Below are 22,625 nucleotides of genomic sequence, written 5' to 3'. Positions count from 1 at the left end.
GTCTGACTGACTGGACCACCCAGCTGCTGCTACCTTCCTGCTGTTGTAGGGGAATTCTTCATTGACCTATGGAAATCACACGGATTCGCACATAAATAGTTTCACTTTTCTCTGTTTAGCTCTCCCACATTCAAATGAAATTCAGTTTTCTAAGTTATTCACCTTGCCTTTAATTACACCCTTGGCTGCCTTCAGGCAGGATTTCAGATTAGACTTTCCAGAAGATTTTATTAGTCAGTTTGCATACCATCCCTGCACCACAAATTCTTTTTGACTGTTTGAACAAATGTTATATGATCATAAAATGTCTCGCAGATCACTAAAGCATTACCCCCTCACATAACGGAATTCAAATCCAGTTTATGGTGTACAGGTGAATATAAGAGACAGAGCTCCCCTGAGGACCTGCCACTTCAGGACGCACATTTAGTATTTATTTTTTGAATGCGGTACTCCTATGTATAAATAGGAAAAAGAAGATTTTTACTCACCGTAAAATCAATTTCTCTTACTCCATTGGGGGACACTGCGATACAATGGGGGACACTGCGATACAATGGGGTATAGTAGTGGGTGTGGAGTTTAGGCACTTATCAACTTCTTTGATCTCTACTCCCCTCCTCTACTATGCCCCTCCTCTGCTGTGGGTAACTCAGTTTTGACTAACCAAGTGTATGAGAAGGGGGCGCCCCGAAGGGCAGACAATAGAAGCTTAAAGATTCACATAACAGATTATATACAGAGCAAGGGAGGGTGCGCAGTGTCCCCCAATGGAGTAAGAGAAATTGATTTTACGGTGAGTAAAAATCTTCTTTTCTCTTTCCTTCCATTGGGGGACACTGCGATACAATGGGGACATACCAAAGCTGCCCCTAAGGGATGGAATGCTCTGGAATGGCTGCGCGCAATACCTTGCGGCCAAAGCTCGTATCTGATGATGCGAAGGCCTGCAACCTGTAAAACTTAGCGAATGTATGAACAGATGACCATGTGGCCGCATTGCATAGCTGCTCCGCCGAAGCACCATGGCGCGCCGCCTATGACGCACCAACCGCCCTGGTAGAGTGAGTCCTAAGCGACTTCGGGACAAGGAGAGAAGCTCGGACATAGGCAAGGCTGATGGTGGAGGTGATCCACCGAGCAATAGCCTGTTTGGATGCCGGCCAGCCACGCTTCTGCGCATTGTACAGGACAAAGATCTTTGGTTTTGCGCACTGTGGCTGTGCGGTCAACATAGCACCGGTGGGCCCGAACTACGTCTAGCGATAGCAAGTCGTTGTCCGCGGTGGAGGCCGGAACCGGGCAGAACGCCGGGACAACGATCTCCTGGTTTAGGTGGAACCTGGAGATAACCTTTGGGACAAAGGAGGGTTTGGTAAGAAGGACCGCTCTATCTTCATGAAACACAAGGAAGGGTGAGGTGCAGCAGAGCGCTGCCAACTCAGACACTCTCCGGGCTGAAGAAATAGCTAGGAGAAATACAGTCTTCCAAGTGAGATGGTGTAATTCCGCTGTTTGAAGGGGCTTAAAAGGCGGCTGGCTGAGCGATTTGAGCACCAGATTGAGGTCCCAGGGCTCTACTGGGTGAAGGGGGCTGTGCGTGAAGCACCCCCTGTAAGAAAGTCTGGACCTCGCTGAGAACCGCAATTTTCCGCTGGAAATATATAGACAGCGCCGAGACCTGGACCTTAAGGGACCCCAGCCGGAGTCCCTTATCTAGACCTTCCTGCAGGAAGGCCAGTAGCCTAGGTAGGCTAAACCTGGAAGTGTGGGCATCCCGCGACTCGCACCACAGGATGTATGCTTTCCAGACTCTGTGATATATGGCCAAGGAGGATGACCTTCTGGCCTTGATCAAGGTGTCAATGACCCGTGGCGAGAAGCCCTTGGCCATGAGAATTAAGGTCTCAATAACCACGCCGTCAAAGCCAGCCGATCCAAATCGTGGCAGAGAAGGGGGCCTTGAACGAGGAGGTCTGGTTGCATTGGCAGGCGAAATGGAGAGCCTGTTGACATTTTTAGAATGTCTGAGAACCATGCCCTGCGCGGCCAGTGAGGGGCTACTATGATTGCGGGGACCCGCTCTCTTTTTAGTTTCTTTAGTACCAGCGAGAGCATGGGTATGAAGGGAAACAGGTACACTAGTCGGAACTGCCATGGAGTTGCCATGGCGTCCGTTGCATGTGCTAGAGGATCCCGGAACTTGGAGCAGTACCGGGGGACCTGATGATTCAGTCTGGAGGCCATGAGGTCGATCTCTGGCATGCTCCAGCGCTGTGTTAGGAGAGCAAAGACCTCCTTGCATAAGGACCATTCGCCTGGGTGGACCTTCTGCCTGCTAAGGAAGTCGGCTTCCCAATTTTCCACGCCTGGGATATAGATGGCTGAAATCTGCGGCACATGGCGCTCCGCCCATAGCATGATTCTGGCTGTCTCTCGCCCCCTGCGAGTTCCCCCCTGGTGATTCAGGTATGCCACGGCCGTGGCATTGTCTGATTGAATTTGGAGAGGTTTCCCTGCTAGAAACCTTTGCGCCCTTGTCAGAGTCCTGTGAACTGCCCTGAGCTCTAGGACATTGATAGAAAGAGTAGTCTCTTGGGGGGACCAGAGTCCCTGAAACCTGAGGGACCCGGTGACCCCTCCCCAGCCTGACCGACTTGCGTCTGTGGTAACTAAGGTCCAGAGGCCCGTCTGAAGGGTCTGACCCTTGACTATATTCTGCGTGGTCAACCACCACGCCAGGAATGAGCGTATTGGCTTCGACAGGCAAAGGATTTGTCTGTCCAGGTGTTCCTGAGATCCTGACCACTTTCGAAGTATCTCTAGTTGGAAAGGGCGAGAATGGAACTGAGCAAACGGCACTGCCTCGTAAACTGATACCATGGTCCCCAGCAGCTTCATGCAGCTGAGCATGAAAACCTGTGGTCGGGCCAACAAAGTCCTGGTCCTGCGCTGGAGGGCGCTGACTTTGGCCTGTGGTAGGAAGACTCTCTGAGCCACCGTGTCGAACACTAGACCCAGGAAGCGCATACGCTGAGCTGGGATGAGAGAGGATTTTTGCAAGTTTACCCGTGGGCTTCCAGGAACCGCATGGTGGTTTGGATATGACGCGCTAGGAGATCTGCCGAGGCCGCCTTCAGGAGGAGGTCGTCCAGATAAGGGACTATAGTGATTCCTCCCTGTCTCAAGATTCCCGCCATCGTGGCCATGAGCTTGGTGAACACTCGTGGTGCGGAGGCTAGACCGAAGGGTAGGGCCCTGAACTGAAAGTGGGCCTACCCTACTGCGAAGCGGTGATGCTGCTCCCATATGGGGACATGCAGATAGGCATCCTTGATGTCGATAGATGCTAGAAATCGATAGATGCTAGAAACTCTCCCTGCTCCATGCTTGCAATGACCGTCCGAAGGGACTCCATCTTGAACCTTTGGGTTATAACCTGCTTGTTTAGGGACTGCAGGTTTAGTATTGGCCGTAAGGATCCGTCCTGCTTTGGCACTAGGAAGAGGCTGGAGTAGAAGCCCTGCCCTCTCTCCTGCGTTGGGACGGGGGAAATGACGCCGGCTTCCAGTAGCTTTACAATAGCCTTCTGAAGTGCCTGGCGCTTGAGGGGGCAAGAGGGAATGGGGGAGGAAAAGAACCTCGGTGGGGGGAGGCTGGGCTAGGTCTATGATGTAGCCTTGCGACACAACCCCCCGTGTCCACACGTCTGTGGTGGCTGCCCACCACTGGCGATGGAAGCGAAGGAGCCGTGCCCCCACCACAGATGCTTGTGTGGGGGCGGGGAGGTCACGCTGAAGGCTTGTTGTTGTTTGGCCTAGAGGTACCGCGTCTGGGCGCGCCTCTACCCGTTATACCCTGCCCTGGGTGTTGCAGACTGACCTCTAGGGGGGCCGCCCCGGCAGAAGGAACGAAAAGACCGAAAGCGACCCTGTCGTGGTTTGTGAGACCCCATGGGGAGCGTGTTACTTTTATCCCCCGTGGCCACCTCAATGACCTTTTCCAGCTCTGCTCCGAACAGGGTGACCCCATCAAAATCAAAGACTCTAGAGATCTTTTAGAATCGGCATCCGTGGTCAACGAGCGTAGCCATAGGGTACGCCGTGATGCAATGATAAGTCCGCCAATCCTAGCATTGACGGACACCGCATCCATGGCTGCCTGCCCTATATAATCAGAGGTCTCCTGGATATGCTCGGCCAGGGCGAGGAGTTCAGCCCGTGGAGTGTTATTGTGGATGCCTGTGACTAACTGCTCCACCCACAGCTGGACAGCTTTATTGGCCCAGGCCACTGCCATAGTGGGCCTGAACATGCTACTAGAAGCTATGTAGGCAGAACGGAGTGCGAGGTCGCACTTTTTGTCTGTAGGGTCACTAAGAGACACCCGATCCTGGATAGGGATGGCCGAGGAAGAGGATAAACGGGCAACCGGGGTGTCAACCCTGGGGGCCGCCTCCCATTTAATAGCATCTTCTGCCGGAATGGGATAAAAGGTCTTAAATCTGCCCGGCATAACAAATTGTTTACACGGTCTAAGCCAAGCGTCGGCCACCATCTCCACCATCTGCGGAGATGGTGGGAAGGCCGCCACCTGTGCTTTAGTCCTTTTGAACAGGGAGAAACCCGAAGGGGCCGTGGGTTCAGGGTTTGGAAAACCTAAGGTATGTCTGATATCCAAGATAAGACTGTCCACGTTATTGGACGAGACAGACTCTAATGTGCTAACTGGGTCCTCTTCCTGCGTATCCAGCTCAAATTCCCTCTCCTCATCTGAGGAGTGGTCTGATTCTGGGTTACGACCCTGATTAGCATCCAGAATGGCCCTTTTGGCCCTGTGTGTGACCGAGAGCGGACGCTCTTCGCTCTGAGCTAATGGGATCTGGGAGGATGTGCCTGAGTCCCCTGTGGCGTTCAGGCCCAGGGCCTCTGTAACTGTGGCCTGCTGCTCTGCTGAGTTATGCTGGCTGCTTGTGTGTATGCTGTAGTGTGTTCACGTACCTCAGTGGCCCGCAACATCACATTAGTGAGCTTTTCCATGGCTGAGGCTAGGGATTTGATCTAGAGCGGCTCTTCCATGGCTGTTGGTTGCTGTGCTGGGGCCGGCCTCACATGCGGTGCAAAGGGCATTCTTGTCATGCTGTCCAACAGGCAGCTTAGTTGAACACCTGGCACAGGCAAAGTACATCGCAGACACCCCAGAGGATCCCTTACTGTTAGTGGTAGAGGTCTCCTTATTAGACATAATTGCACAGTATTACAGTAGCAAGCAACTGAGAACACAATTCACAAATATACTTGTCTGAATAGTACAGTCTCTAGTCAGCACAGTAAGATTTGTACACCAAGTCTATATACTAGGCTACAAACTTGTAACAGCACTCCAATCTCTATGCAAGGTTATATAATCTGCCAGTGAATGCTTGTAATAGGCTTTCAATGCAAAAACAGAAGGAATTTAACATATAGGAACGATACCAGTCGCTGGAGAGGCAGGAGAGAGGAGCAGCGTGCAGCTGGATGATGAATGAATCCAATATGGCGATCACCGTGCAGGAAACAGGAAGCTGGGGGTGGAAGGAAGTTCCTCCTCCGGATCCGCCCCCAAAATGGCCGCTTCTCTTTGTCCCGATCAGCGCATATTTAATGTATGGCTGTCGGCTATTTCCGACACACACGCTGTATTTACAGTATGTATTTGCGTGTGTGCTGTCCCCCTCGGGTATCGCTGTCTCCTCATGGAGAGCGGAGCGCACTATACTCCCGATGCTCGTTGTCTAGGGGAAGGGGGAGCTTGCCAACTGGTCAGTCGGCGGGGGGATATGGATCCCTGCATCTCCCCCGCGCGACATTTAACGCTGTGCCCCGGTCCTATTTAAACGGACAAACCTATGTGGGGCACCTAAAGCCCTAATGGCAAAATGATTTAGAGCTATCCTGCTAAATGCTCGTCTCTAGGGGATGGACCGCTGGCAAGAGGTGGAAGGCAAGTAGGCAGCAGCCGCTCCTTACCTTTCGCAGGGACCCAGAGTGAAGGAAGCCGCCGGGCTGTTCACCCCTCTGGGTCCTAGGATCAATCCCTGCGAGGCACCTTAAGGAAAAAAGTAAAAATGTAAAATAAAAACATGTAATTATCTAAACTAAACTAGGTATAGGCGGGAGCCTATACCCAAGTGACCCAACTCCTAAGGCACTTAAAAAAAAACTGAGTTACCCAAAGCAGAGGAGGGGCATAGTAGAGGAGGGGAGTAGAGATCAAAGAAGTTGATAAGTGCCTAAACTCCACACCCACTACTATACCCCATTGTATCGCAGTGTCCCCCATTGTATCGCAGTGTCCCCCAATGGAAGGAAAGAGAAATAGAAAATAAAAGAGATAAATCCTCTTTAAAGACATGTGAAGCACAGGGAGAACATACAAATTTCACACAGATAGTTGCCTGGTTGTGATCAAGCCCATGGCCCCAGCGCCAAGACGCAGCAATGCTAACCACTGTGCAGCCCTCACAATGATGTAACAAGATGACATTTTCTGTTTTTCAGTTACCAAGGGTATTGTATAACTGCATATACTTAAGTTTCATTATCAAATACTGATCAGCAGACAAAAGTACAACTGCTGGAGTACCACTTATTGCCAATTGGTGGTACAGAGCCAAAACACCACCAGCACAACATTGTGCAGACTTGTGGTGGGTTTTATGATCTTATTAATAGCAAATTTAATGTTGCAACAACAACGTAACTCATGATGTGCTTCTGCCACTTATGTATTTGTATTACATAATAGCTATGCATAAATATTCCTCCCCCCCTTACAATCACAATAATTTTAAACCCACATGTGCTGATAGTAAAACATAGCCTCCTCCACACAGACATGTATTACCAATGCTGTATAAACAGATGCATGGAGCCATTTTCAGCACAGTGTAGCAAAGGAAAGAGTCTTATATATTCCATCTACTCAGAATGATTCACTGCTAGATAAGAGGCACTTCAATTATCTCACTAACTTAACTTTGTTTTTTCCTTAAACGCCATTACCTATAAATATCATAAAACTACAAAATAATTATGCATTTCTACCAGCCACAAGGGGTAGAAAGCTCAAACAGTGGCAATGGTACCTATATTGAAAAATGTATGCATGCCATGGAGGCACTTAAGGCCTCAGGGATTCATTTAGTGAGGCATTTCTTACTGAACATAGAGTTCCATAAATGGGTTAGAAGTTTGCTGCATCATCCACAAGGAGGAGCTTATTCTATCTGCTCACAACAAAAACCCCTAGTAAATTGCGGCTTAGCCCAACTGGATCATGTTCCCAGTTCTCTGGTCTAACTGCAAAAGGAGGAGCCAGGTATGTGTAGATAGATTATTGTTTTCTCAAGTCCCACAATGCATACATCAAAGAACATATTAAAGGGATACTTTGAAAAACCCTATACATATTGTGCTGATGAAGTCTACAGATATTGAGCATTATATTCTTTGAAGTAACATCCCCTGCCAATGCACTCAGATCACACTCTGTATTTAATTACACTAAAAGGTGTTTCAACGCTGAAAAAGTCTGTAAATCTTACAGCCTAATTCTGAAAGAATGTTATGTCAATGTAGGGATAAATGCAAGTGTCATCATTCAACAGAATGGACTCTTAAATAAACCATATTTAATTTTCCTAGTTTCTCTCTGCTTTAAACCTTCTGTATATAATACACACTTATTCACTGTATATGAAGACACTGCCATCAGTCTTGATATACAATTTAAGGTAAACAGTAGTTCCATTCTTGCATAGTTTATATATACTTTATTTTAAAATAACATTAAATGTGCTATTGGCAGAACATAAGCCATGTAAGAAGTACCTGCACTCTAAATTTCCATGCTGCTCCTACAGGAACACCAGGGATGGGACCATAATGATTTGATGGAACAATGGTGCATTCTTTTGTACGACCAACGCAGGCCATTCCCTGTAATGCAAAAAGGCAGTGTCAAAATACTGCAAATAATGTCACTGACATAGAAAAAAAAAAATTCCTTTAGTTCACAATACTAAAACAGTTTGAATTAGTATTTGCGTATCAAGGTTTGAATTAGTATTTGCATATCAAGGTGGGATAGAGACATTGATAGAAACCAAAGTGAACAAAAATAGATGTTAGTTTCACAAATGTCATTATATTTTACCGTATCTGTCACTTTGTCATGATGTTCAGATAAGAATTGCCTCTAGATCACCACAGAAATCCATCTACAGGACATCAAATCACCACCACACAGCACTCCATGGTGACAAAACAGCTAAGTAACAGTGCGTTAGCACACACATACACACCACCCTCTACCTTAGTACATACATAACCTTTGGAAATAGGTCAAAAACAGTAGAGAGAGAAGCTAAACATACTTTAATTTCCTTTGGTTTAATGCTCTATAAGGGTCTATAAATCTGCTCATGTCAATAATAGAATTCCGAGTAAAGGAAAACTGATGGCAATGATCACCATAGCCTGGAATATGTTTACATTTTAGGGTTGGCAAGATATGACATGTACAACATTGTCATACCTTGTCCAGTCCTGGTATAAGACCGATAAAGAGCCCAATAATTACTACGGGCACCTAACCTTTCGGAGTCATATCTATGGAGGTCAAATGACGCACATCTTCCCTGCTGGCTCCTAGATTTGTTCCATATTGTACAATATTTCAATATTTTGCCCTCCTTTAAATAATCGATAATCTGATAAAATACTATTTATTGTGTCAGAACTGGACTCCATTTGCAGATACTACAATTTTGCGTTTTTTTTAATCTTTGTTCAAATAAAAAAAAAAAATGTGCTTTAAAAATAAATATTATGCTATGGCTTGTGTGAAACCATCTTGGTCCAAAACCCCCAATCTATAAAATCCCTGGTTATGGAAACAATAGTTTTATTTATATTTTCCTGCAGTTGATTGGGATTTCAAAATCAGTTTTTACAGATACAAAAGGGCCAATCTGCAGTACACTACTGAAAATATCAAACTGCACTTATCCACTTAATCTTCAAATTATTCCAATTCTTATCTGGACACATGATAAAGTGACAGACACAGTAAAATATTATGACATTTGTGAAACTAACATCTATTTTAAATGTAGATGTATTTCTTCACATGTCAAATCAATAATCCAGGTTTACAGAGGTAATCTCATCGATTTCATGGAGATCTAAGGGAGCGAAGACACCCAATCTCTTTCTGCAAGTCAGCCAGGTTTCTTGCGACTGAATAATGGACATGACGCTAATAGAGATTAGGAGCGTGCCCTCACAGTGCTTCAGGAACGTGGAGTTTAGGCTTGTAGCCCACTGAATGCAAAAGGATGCAGACATCAATTGCATTGAAAGCATTAAAGTGTAAATCAAGCAACAAATAACCATTTCTTTCAAACTTCCTAATAATGTTGAGTTTGTCACAGCTGATCACTGCAGACAGGGTAAAACCAATAGTTTCAGACCGCTGTAACAGAATGGAGATGGTAAACCATGGACTTAATTCAGTTTTAATTGCCCTGAGAAAAGCTAAAATATTTGAAATCCACCATTAATACATCGCTCTTGTGAAAAAGAATACACAAGAATAATACAATGTTGTAGAACACAAAAGGAGGAATAGAAGATTGCACGAGGCAGTAGTACACCATACTTTGCCCCAGTCTCTCTGGCTCTCGGTGCTTGCTGAAGGCATCTTTGCTTTCTTTTTGCTTTGTTTCAGCTTTTCACCAGCCTTCACCACCTCAGTTGCATCATTTTTACAGGAAGGGCAATACCTAAGGGAAAGAAAATTGATTTTCTAGGAGACATTATATAACTTTGATTTTTCACATGAAAAATATATTCTAGGTCTATACACTATACTAGCGTACATTCCACTACTCACCAAAAACATTTTGTTGGGTCAATTTGGACAAATTAATTAACGGGACCAAACACAATTACAAATTGTGGGCACTGCTTTACAGAAAAGGGTGGGTTTGTCATAGCCGAATAAAATTGGATCCAAAGGGATTGGTTGTGACCAGATATGGTGTAGAACCAGGTTGAACAAAACCTCACATCGCCAGCTCATTGTTCAACATGGAACTACAGTCCATACCTACAATGCAATCCGCTTGTTTAGCTTGATGTAGTGTGCGTGGCCAACTTGCTCACGGATCCGGATGCTTGGCAGTAGTGCACAACAGCAGCATGAGGGTGGCTTAACTTACATTTACAGGTGATGCAGTATTAAAAAAACCCAAAAAAACTGAAGTGATAATCACTGTAATCAGGACAAAAAAAACCCCAACAACTATCTGGTACACAAAATCACAGCATTTACAAAAAAGTATGCACCAAATAAGGAATAATTTAATACCACCATCAAGTTATGAGGCTATATGTGCACCCCCACCCTATGAAATTACACATTTACAAATGTTTGCGCTGTGGTCACATTAATGCATGCACATGCAGTTTGGACCCTTTGCAATGCTCTGACATTCCTCAAATGTGTGTCTTTACTGATAATAAGATCAATCACCTAGCAGAACAAAACTCTCATTAGAACAGCAGAGGGCAACAGACAGCCCCAGTGCTCTCTACTCCTATTCTGGCTTACTCTCTGCTATAGGTCATAAAATCAGAGAATAAAACTGAACCGTTGCACAACGCAGGGAGGTCATGCAGCAAGTGGGGGCATTTTATGGAAAGTGGGAGGCCTGAGTGGCATGTGGGGACATTTTAGGATGGAGTGATGTGAGGGTGCTGAGGTCATTTTGGGGCTGTTTCTCAATTACTGAGATTAAGGGTAATTGCGCATCCCTTTGAAAGGTTGCGGGGCTGCACATGCGGCCTGACGAGTATATCAAGCTGCCAAGTGTGATGGCGGAGGCCCTGTTACTTTAAAAAAAAAAAAAAAAAAAGCACTGCACTCTTTATGTGAGCTGCAGCAGCACTCTGATTTATCAATCACAAATAAGGAAGAGCTACAAAGGCATGATCTTGTGACAGAAAAGGACTGTCACACAACACAGTTACGCAAGTCAAGTTTCATCTAGATAAGAGTCTTCTGCATTTAGCAATAATGTCTATGTTTGGTTTAGACTCAAGTAGAGTGCATCATGTATCCGTTTGTAGTGGCTGTAATGAGTGTGTGAACCTAAATCTGTAAATTGCTGCTCTAAAATGATTATTTTATAAATTGCTATTGTGTATATTTCTAATTCTATGGTAAAGATTATGTTCTTTTAAACATTTATAAAATTAATTTATCACAATGCTCCATTACTTGTAGAATTATGTGGAATTACTGATATGATGCAAGACTTCTCTTTGGATAGAAATACCCTATCAAAATATTATGAGGAGTAATTTTTCTCCACAGAATAAAATGTAGTGCGGCCTGGCCTGTGGGTGTAGACATTTAGCTGGAACAGTAGACATGTGCTTCCTCTCAGCAATGATGTGTACATTAAAGCATTACTTAGAGCGGACAAAAACACTACAGCAAGCGTGGAGCATTTTCTTTATGTCATCATACATACCAGTCTTCATCCTCTGGTATCTTGGACAACGGGGGATTTAGGCAGTAGATGTGGTAGGCCATGTTGCATTCATCACACAAAAGCTGCATATGGGCATCCTGCTTTCCACCGCACAAGTAACAAGAGCAGAACCTGCATTCTGCATCTGGGTCTGCTTTGCAATGCTTACATTCAGGGCCACTTTTTCCTGCAAAATTAAACTGCTGCTGAATTGCTGTTGGGGACTGTCAACTTAAAATAAAATGACATACCAGTCAACATATACAATACACAAAGGCAGCAGATAATCAAGGCACATAAATAATCCCAAGCATTTTCACATTTCGTCATACTAGCCAGCAAAAGACCTCAACTCTCACACATTACACAGTCAACATATTATAACGTAGTATAGCTGTTTGGTACTCTTAACCATTCATATGAAATGTTGCCCTTTCACATTTTACACCAAATGTACATTGCGTTTATGTACTGTACAATTTAACACACAAAGTGTGTAGTAGAAAACCACTAGTTTTGCTTTACAGCAAGAAATTTACATTTTTAAATGAATCTCATACTTTTCGCTGCCTCAGCTTCATGAGAGGCTCATCCATTTTCCACTGTTCTAATCTGTATGGCTGTCCACATCTACATACACAACAAGCGACCGTTTAGCACAAAATAAAAAGGCTCAGATTTAATAGACTTATGTAAGGAAGTAAAGAGAAGTAGCCAATGACAATATAAGCATGCAGTCTAAATATAATGTAGCTTATCCCATAAACACTGGGAAGAGTATTGCTTCTGTGGGGCAATATTCAAAACTATCCATTCTTTGCTATTAATTGGTAAAATCCAAATACATACTTTTAAATTCTCCATCTCCAGAAGACAAAGAATATGCTCCAGGCTTTTCGATCTTGTATATTTCCTCAAGAAAAGTTATCTTACAGTCATTAATAGCATCACCAGCAGCACTGCAATACAAAGACAATGCACATATACAAAACCGCTAGTATATAGACATGATCATCATACATCAAAAATTAGTAATCTTTGGTGAAGGAAGACAAGGTCAGGCCGCTGTAATCTATATATCTATATATATATATATATATATATATATATATATATATATATATATATATATATATATATATTATATACACACACTGGGAAACAGCACTATGCTTAATCTGTTAACTTTATTAACATAACGAAACAAATATAGCCCTAATTTAATTAGTTATAAGACACTACAGAGTATAACAACAACAAATAGGTGTATATTATACAGAAGCAGAGGTAGGATTTTTTTAAAAAAAATTATGTATGTCATTTAAATAAATAAAACAGGGGAAAGAAAAAGGTTTATTCTACTAAACAATGACTTCGAAGACTCACAGGATTCTTCAACAGGAGTATATGTATGAAGGTGATAAATATGCATTGTAAGTGGGATGTTAAATCAATTTACCACTGGTATTATAAAAAAATAAAATAAAAAAAACAAAAAGAACACTTACTAGCGTCTTAATGCCAGTAAGAGCATGCAAACGGGTATGGGGACAGAACCTGTTGGTTCTAACGACCCCTGTCACGAACAGCACTCACCTGAGTCTGCGTGATGCATATGTGACACAGGGTTAACCACAAAAACAACCACCTGGTCTGTCTAAAATTATTAAATCCTTCCCTATCTATGCCACCCACTAGCTTTGCGATACTAATTATGTCACCACCAAGGTTTTTTCGGACAAGATCTGACACTCTTATTTAGGAAGCCTTCGGTTCTCCCTAGCATTATTCTAACACACTTTACTTTAATCAGAGTTCACATAAACCACAAGGTTTGCACAGTTTCAATTATGTAGCGTCTGGATCAAACTGTCGCGTGAATTCGTAAGAACACAGAGACTAGAACTTATTAAGTGTAATTTATTAAGGAAAATACATCCACAATGCTTAAGATAAAACAGATAAAAGACACAAATATAGTGCAATTGTTTTTTATAAAATAAAAAGGTTGAAACACAGAATTGATACCTCACTTAGAATCAAGTTTCTGGTGCTGGGAGAAGCAGGCAAAATGGGACCTCTTCAATCAAATGACTCCCTCAGAGTGAACCAAGACTTACATTTACACTATAGTTTTAAAACTTAGCTACAGGACCCCCCAGCCCCCTTTCCTGTGAGGTCGGAACCAACAGGATGGTAGAATGCAAATTAGGGTTTTATGACTCTGCTGTTGGAATACCTTTAAGTCAAGTTTTCTTTACACCGTCCTAACTTTTGAACAGTATGGTTTGCAAACATGATTTTACCTCCACACAACAGGTCATAAGTTCCCCTTCATCTGAATACCACACATGCCTCTGGTAGGTATGATATTGGAGAAAATGAGATGATATTTTCCTGTGACCCTATTCAGCTTGAATCTGTCATTAACATACAACCCAGTCTCTGCAGTCGGCATGTCTGGGGCCTCCCAAACATGTGTTAGATTTCATTGTCTTGCAAGAGATATCCTCAAAGGCTTTCACATTTGGTGTCCTGCCATAAATGGTATAAGGTGCTACCCTTATCTACCAGCCCCCTCTGAGTAGTTTAACATACACAAAACCCATTGATCTAACAGCTTCTAAGAGAACCATGTCACACTATTTCTAGGAAGTAATTCACAAACATATATTTGCAGATTTATGCCTAAAAATTAGCTTGCACATGACAACCCCATAACCACTTTCCACTGCAGGGCAGTGGGCCTGAGTTTTAGGCGCTACACATTCCATGAACACATGGGGTTTAAGGGAGTATCCTACACCCAATCCCACAGGAGCACACATGCAAGTGCTAGTTAGAAACCGCATGCTAAATGCGATTGTGTTTGAAATGCACGGTCAGCTTTTTATGTTATCTACTGGTTAAGCAGATCCTCTACTAATTCTCCGGACAGGCGCACATTTAGTGAGGATACCAGTTGCCTGGAGACCCCTGCCCCTCCCCTCCTGCCTGGAGGGGAAGGGCTGGGAGGGGCACGCGTGATGCCTCTGCAACACAGTGTGGGTGGAACAAGGTAAGTGTGAGGAAGGGGGGGGAATTTTAATTTGTGTGTAAAGGAAGAGAGGGGGGTCTTAATATAACTTGTGAGGGAAAGACGGGGGTTCTTAACATAATCTGAGGGAACGATAGGGGGTCTTCATGTAATGTGGGTGGAACATAGGCTATTAAATTTAATGGTGGAGTGTGGGTGGGGGCTAATTTAAATTAATTTAATGGGGTGAGGTCTATTTATTAAATGTGAATATGAGGACACTGATGGTTGCAGGAAATAGGCATTATTAAACGTAAATGCTATTAATTTATTGCCTCTACTGTAATGTGGGTGGGAGGTAGTCTATTAATGTAATGGTAGACTAAGTCGGAGCTAATTATTTAATGGTGGATTCTATTATTTGTGGGACTGGAGGGATGCCTAATTATTAAACATGGGTGCTGTTGGGTGCTGGGGCTTGTTGGAGTTTTTTTAAATTTCATGTCCCTATTTTTTTCTCCCAAACAGGGGCCCCAACATTCCAGGATCCAGAAAAGCAGCAACTGAGCTAAAGACACAAGCAGTCATAGGTAGCGAAAGCGACAAGAACAGGTAGAAGAGAGGACAGTCTGCCAACTGTCTTGAATCTGGTGGGCAGCCACGAATTTAGTCAGGATTTGGTCCAACTGCAAGGACAGTTGGGAGGAATGGCCCACTTCACACTATACTGCTTATGAAGGTAGAGCTGCATGCACAACATACTTGCAACACGTATTGCTTGTTTACTTGTCTAAAATGATAACCATATTACACCATAGGGGCACCCCTGTCTTAAATGTCCCAGGCACCCAGAGCTTTAATCCAGTTCTGTGGTGATGTACCTATTTACAGGCTGCACCTTACAAGACGTTGCGGATCTTACAGATACGTTCCACCACTCTTTTCCTATTTGTATGTCCCCCAAACATCATATAACATGTGGGGCAGCTAACATACATGCAGTCCCATGTGTACAGGCAGGAACACGAACTCCACCGTTTACAGTAGTCACGCTGCAGAAGGGTAAGTATTTTGCTCTTCAGAAGACTTGAGCAGTCAAAGAGTCACTGCTAAACTCTTCTCTTTCTACTTCTATGCCCAGTAAGTAAGAAGCACCTGTCAGAACCAGTGTGTGTTTAAAGTTGACAAATGAACTGCCATTGCTTCATTAGAGCCTTTTTGTTGCAATCTTAACCAGTGTTTGAGAAGGTTAACTGATAATGCCAGGGTAGAGTTTGTTTTCAACAAGTTCTTCTAAATAAAGTTGTTGTTAAAGGAAACCTATTACCAGACTAATCTCCAAAATGAAGATCTGTTTTCACTGAAGTTGTGACCCTTTACAATGCTGTTGCCATGACATACAGAAGAGTGCCTCTAAATGTACTGTGGCAGAAGTGCTAATCACTAAGCCACCGTGCTGACACGATAATCATGCTCCTTAGATGCTGGCCATGCCCACTCTGGCAGCTTGGCGCAGAATCCGGCTCTAGAAATCATGTGGTTGCCCCTTCCAGGAGAACTATATTTTTAATCTAAATACTTGCAATTTAGACAGTGAAGTCTAATTCATTCAATTTCATGAGGCAGATGACTGAATACAAGATACAATTTAAACTTGAGAGTTGTGGGAATCCTACTATTCATGTCATCTGGTTGCAAATCTGAAACCAATAAACAGCAAAACTGTTGTGACATATTGCCTACATCTAGCTTAATATGTAGTCTTACTACACATTTGTGCAAAGTAATTATTATACAGCAATTCTGGAAACAAATGTCTTTTTTCCTTTAGTAAATAAAAGCATTTGACCGCACAGATATGCTAATGATGTTTAAAAATGAGTTACATATGTGTATTTCTCATATTATGACAAAAACAAAAAAAAGACAAGAATATCTGGAAGTGTATCCTTGGAATACACACAATCACAGTGTGGTTTAGAATGTTTACATATCCAGACATGGGCTAGAGAACTTCATTTCATTATTATCTGCCAGCTGACAACGTATAACATATGCTGAAAAAAAGCCAGTGAGCGAACACAGGTCCCCAGCAACCATCAAATCCAAATTTCCACATAGCATAAGGAAATTCAACTCCCACTCCGGAAAACGCATAGGAAAAAAAATGTTACAGAAAAATTCTAGAGGGTTGATTGCTATGCTGTGCATACACCATGTCTTATACACTTTACTGCTTGAGGGGATAACAAATGAATACATATCAGTGCATGCCTATCTTTACTAGTCAATTCATACAAGTGTTCTCTTCAACAGTCTTCATTAGGTTATATGCTTTTGTTTCTCTCAAAACAGCTATAAAAAAAATAAAAAAAATAAAAATAAAAAAAAGATACCCCAAAAGGATTGCCTAATTTGTCAACCTTTGAACTTGAATTTACTTAGAATTACCTAGACTTACAAAAAAAAAGTAGGTCAAATGATTGTCAAAACCCTGTGGCTATGCCTTCTTTCAGTTACACTCCCATTTTACAAACAAGTGGTGTACACCATACAGGGTTACATCAAGTTTGCACCCTACACTGCAGTGTAATGGGTAGTGTTCCTATGGACAAAACTCTGATGATGATGATGATGATGTTTCTTATGTACACTGGCTGCTTTTAGTAGACATTTTTTTTTATTTGGCTCCTCAGGATCACTTTGGTTAATATCTATTCCCACCTCTGAGTCCTTAGCTCTCGCTCTAAACTACGAATTGTAATCTTCACCACATATTATTTTAGGACTAAAACCCATTGACCAAATACCCTCAAGCTGAACCTGATACTCCTGGAAATATTCAAGGTCAGGCAAGTGATCGTTTCAACTTTCAATATTCTTTTAGGCTCAACATGATAACTCCTCCGCGTACATTAATCTAAGTGAGAGTTGGACCTTGACCCCTCTGCCTGAGGAAGAATGCTGGCAGGAGATCAGCGAGAGAATACTATGCACCTCAATTTCGACACGGAGCAAGGAACTAGCATATAAAGTGTACTACTATCTGTGGTACTATACCCACGATTAGCTGAACAAGATATTTCCCACAGCTAATCAAACATGCTGAAGGATCATAAATCATCATCACCATTTATATAGCGCCACTGATTCCGCAGTGCTGTACAGTCTCTGTACAGAGAACTCGCTCACATCAGTCTCTGCCCCATTGGTCGGGAATTCAGCCATATATGGTGGACCTGCCCCAAGAGCTCCTTGTTCGAGACACAGACTCCTCAATTCTATAATGGAAGCTCTTATCCCTAAATATCAAAGTTTCTTTATTCTAACTTACCCTCCAAAAAAAACTATTTATGCATTCCTTAAAATTGACTTTGCACACACTAGCAACAGCTAAATTGGACCATTGCGCCTCACTGGAAACAGGTGGACCCTCCAACCTTCTCAGCAGTCAAAAAAATACATCTGTCACGATGCATACATGGAAAAGAAATCTCCTATCTTCATGACAGGCCATATCTCTTTACCCAAGTTTGGACCCCATTTCTTTTAAGAGAACAAGACCGTTCTTCTCACTCAACTTAATTCCCCCTAACTACTTGCCCTGATCAATACCCATTGTCAGCAATAGCCACGCCCTGATTTAATATCTTATCCTATCTTCACACAGTCAAACACTATATCACCTCTATTTTGTCAGGAAACTCCTCCTAACTATGTTTACCAGTCACAAACCACACTGAGCACTCGTGATTTGGAAGTTTACTGTAAGGGACTACAACAGATTCCAGCCTAAACCCCACACTCACCTCTCTCTTAGGCTACAGATTTTTCAACGCAGACACACGCTTCAACACCTATCCGCAACTGCCACCAGCTACGTATAAGCCCCGTAGCAAACATATGACTTAATTAACCAACTGGGCGCATACGGTTCTATGGTAGGTAAACAGTTAACACTTCACACTGGTATCTAAAGGGTTAACCTAGTCAAGCAATCTCTCTCTCTTTTAAACAGGCATTGAATTGATTTAGAGCAATAAGGACAGCATTAAATTTTTAGATTTAATATACAAAAAGTACAATGCTTACAGGTTATAAAAACAATTACTAAACAATTGACACACAGAAGAAAAACATGTAAAATAAAAGGGATAAAATTCAGAGTATAACTTACAAGTGGTATAATCTGCGCCAAGGGAAACTGGTTTGAAGATGGATAGCTTATCAATGACGATCGGTTTCCCAAGAGACTGACAATTTTTTGTAACTGGTCTCCGTTTTTTGAAGACACTGCGACACCTGTCCCCACCTTTAGAGGGTTGTGGTCTGTGACACGGTTTATAACAATTTGCATGTTCCATAACTGAAATACCCAATTCTACAATGTGACCTACCTTTCCTGTGGAGTGTCACACAGGCCCACTTTTATTATTAAACATAATTTTACAAATTTATAGATGCCAAACAGCATCAGTCCAGTGTGTCTGCTGACCTGAAACTGACTTCCTCACCTTCTCTGCCTGGCAGACAGCTTTATATGACATAGGGGTTGCTATTTATGAATATGGGGTTGATCACTAATTATATTGATTGTAAGTTGCATTTTGTAAACTAAATTATATTTGTCTATACAAGATACAGCAAGCCATCAACCTTGTGTAAGACCACAAGCTGTGAACGGCTCCCCAGTCTCTCTCGGTGTCAAAAGACTCTTCTCCTAGGTAAGGATGTAACTCACCCCAGGGGCCTTTGAAGCTGCCCAGAAAGTGTTGCTGTTATCTTATAGCATAGAGGTGGGCAGAAGCAGCAAGTAAACACACACCAGAACCTCTGACTTTACATTTTACACCTTAGTAGCTCAATTTATCAATGGATTCATTTGATATACCATACTTACACTGCAGTTATGACTAGACCTTATTTCCAACAATGTTATAGGTTAATCCTTATAACTGTAATTGCTCTAGGTTCACTACACTCATTATTACTATCTCTTCTGTGACATCCACCCCACCCCCTCCTAAATTTCTGTTACAGTCCCTGTATCGTTTGCTTAAGTGCTATTTATCTCTTACAAAATGTGGACCTTGTGTACCTATTTATTGTTGTTAGTGGTATGACTGTATTTATCACTTGAGTCCATTTAAAACAATAAAAAAAAACAAAAAACTATTTTTATTTTTTAAAGTATATTGGGCAAGGGCTCCTCCTTATAAGAAGTTTATAACCTAATGAAAGGTCATAATAGGTTAACTTTCATTTACAGTGTAGTGGTTTCAGAATTCTCCTATGAAACATCATGGCCTTTGTACAGTTGTATCGAGCATTACAGATACACCTGAAAGTAGTAATACTTTTTGATTGTAGTACCAGTATTGAAAGCTTGGCGGACTCTTACCACACACACACACACACACACACACACACACACTACAGAAGTGATTAATCCATAAGAATCAGCTTGTAGTATAGAGGCATCTCAGGCATCAACTTCTTCCCTATAGACCAAGCTGTCTGAAAGGTCACAGGAAGAAGTTGATAATGACGACTTATCTTGCTATCTCCCATTGTTTTTATTTATAATTATAATAAACAAAGAAAAAAAACATGATAGTGTGTGGGACATTAAGTATGTTCACATCCTTACCCTAATAAAATCTTGACATGCACTTCTTTGTTCGTTCGTGACATTTCCTTTAAGTTTGTTATTTCTGCATCAAACCAGAAGCCACGCTCCTCAGGAGTTTCAATGTTGTAGTTCACCATTACAACATCACCCACGGTGAGGTCACTCCACTTTAATATGGTTCTTGCTCTGGGCCGCATGTTGCAGGTTGCAATTTCTACAATTCCATTCTCTGGATAACTAAAATAGAAATAAAATATAAGAAAATATACAGGTATTAAACTGCGAATCAAAATGTAGAATCTAGATAATCCTATCTTCTGATAAAAATTATATACTGGCACGAGAAATAGATTTGTTTTTACATATGAGGGATGTGAATACATGTATAAGCAGCAATCCTCATCTCTGCCAACCGCTAACATCACAAGTCAAAGACAATAAATTTTACTACGGAGGGCATGTTAAGACATTCCTCATTCTTGAGAGCGACAGGCAAAATATGTCTTACATACACTGTCTTTGACCACCACTTACAGCTTGTCTGCTTTAGCCACATCTTTCTCCTTTGAACTGAACATTACACAGATTGAAAATACACCCATTCAGCCACACACCATTCTCTCATTAAAATAAATGGACGCATAATTTTATGCAAAAATAATGATACCAACACATAATTTATCACAATTAAATAATAAAATAATGCACCCTACGACAAAATATAAGGCTAACAGAAGTCCCATTCAGGTTCTATAAATATAAAAGCACTGAGCCCGCAGCCTTGTACATTTGTAAGGTGACAGAATATTCTTATGTTTCACAGTAGAGGAGGTGCATTATCCCATATATAGTGTACATAACATTGAAGTGTTTTTAAGCTATAAACGTGGGTAGACACTGTCCAAATTGGTTAGCCATAATAATATTGCAGGGCTGGATAAATCCCCAAAGCAACAGAGCCAATGAGGCTAAACAACTACAGCTGGCTCCTAACTTTTTTGGGTCACTTCTATCAGGGTTAATCAGGGGCGAAGGAACAAACATTTTCAAGGGGGAGCAAAAGGCAAAGGACCACTATAGAGCTAGGAGCCCCTTTTTCTCGCGTTTGGTATCTCGTTGTACGACAGTTGTAACACTAACTGTAGATATACAAAGACTCCCAATCTTATGTTAATTTTTGTCAGTATTTCAGGGGTTGGCCAACCCCAGTTTCATTGTTTTACTATAAAAATGTATACATTCAATAATTATTAACTAGCAATTAGTACAGTAGCTGTTAGAAAGCTAGAGAAATTCAATTGTTCATCTTACAAATGTACATTATTCATAGTCCTACTCATAGTCCAAATGAGTAATCTCATTTGATTGGGAGTATTTTTAAATCTATAGTCACTGCCCCACTGGTTATGCTATGTGCTATAAATTTAAAATGCTATATCTCATGTTGGTTACAAGACGCACTGCACGAAATTCAGGGTAAACGTAAAGTGAATAGTTGATCATCAATACAGGTTATTTATTAAATGTTTATGAACTGAACAGTTAGAGGTTTTTTTTTAATAAACAAATCAAATCAATCTGTATTAAATCTATACTAATCTAAATGAAAGAATATTTGACCCTTGGGGTCAATGGATATTAATCTTTCATGACTTATTAAAAAGATCCTTCTGGACCCTAGACTTTAGATTGGATTCTGAATTCCACACTGTATTGTCCATCAGTTTGCTGTATTATATTGCATAACTTGTCAGTGTTTATGAATACAATTACACCATTTAAAAGCCAACCATGTTTAAACATTCATTGACCTCAAATGAATCTTACATTTGAGTAGTTTGTTGTTACCTTTTGGGGGGGTTGGGGTGGGAGGAAGCTCCAAAAGTATTGTTGTCAACTATTGCATCATTGAAAAGACTACTAATAAACGCTAGTTACAGATTTGCAGCAGATGTAGAGTAGTTGGAAAAATAGTAACTAAATTGAACTACTAAATAATCGTAGGGATTTTGTCCCTTTATGTCCAGACTCATTTTCCATGATATTTTGAATACCAAAATATGTATATTCTGGACATTTGATGAAGTTATAAGACTGACAAAAATATTCATTTTGGGATGATTTTGAACAGTGCTACAAAATATCATGTAGCTAAAAGGGATGTAGTATTTGATATCTGTAGATACTGGGTTCCTCTATCAATCATTTTCCAGCGCTACACAGATCATACCGATTAGAGAAAGGCAGAAAATAGCATTAGCTGGAAAGTGCCAACATTTTGCCGCCCTGAATGACATATTGTCTTAGTTGTAGAAGCTTTATCTCAAGATTCCAAGTATCCTTGTGCTCAAACTCATGTCATCCCTGTAGCAAAAGACCATTTGTAACAGTAA

At 41.9% G+C, this 22,625-nt stretch overlaps 1 protein-coding gene across 1 annotated transcript in view; it reads right to left on the bottom strand.

The window, feature by feature from the left end:
- Positions 1-22,625, bottom strand: part of UHRF2 (ubiquitin like with PHD and ring finger domains 2) — an 84,734-nt gene that overhangs the window by 16,657 nt on the left and 45,452 nt on the right. The window contains exons 4-8 of the mRNA XM_075209322.1: positions 20,251-20,469; positions 12,434-12,543; positions 11,585-11,771; positions 9,706-9,829; positions 7,875-7,982 (exon numbers count right to left, since the gene is read on the bottom strand). Coding sequence (XP_075065423.1) covers positions 7,875-7,982; positions 9,706-9,829; positions 11,585-11,771; positions 12,434-12,543; positions 20,251-20,469 — 748 coding nt within the window. The remainder of the gene's footprint in view (positions 1-7,874; positions 7,983-9,705; positions 9,830-11,584; positions 11,772-12,433; positions 12,544-20,250; positions 20,470-22,625) is intronic.

The sequence above is a fragment of the Mixophyes fleayi genome, chromosome 1 (assembly GCF_038048845.1).
Source record: "Mixophyes fleayi isolate aMixFle1 chromosome 1, aMixFle1.hap1, whole genome shotgun sequence".
Lineage (NCBI taxonomy): Eukaryota > Metazoa > Chordata > Amphibia > Anura > Limnodynastidae > Mixophyes > Mixophyes fleayi.
The sequence above is the reverse complement of the archived record's forward strand: the minus strand, read 5'-3'. Positions and strand labels throughout refer to the sequence as shown.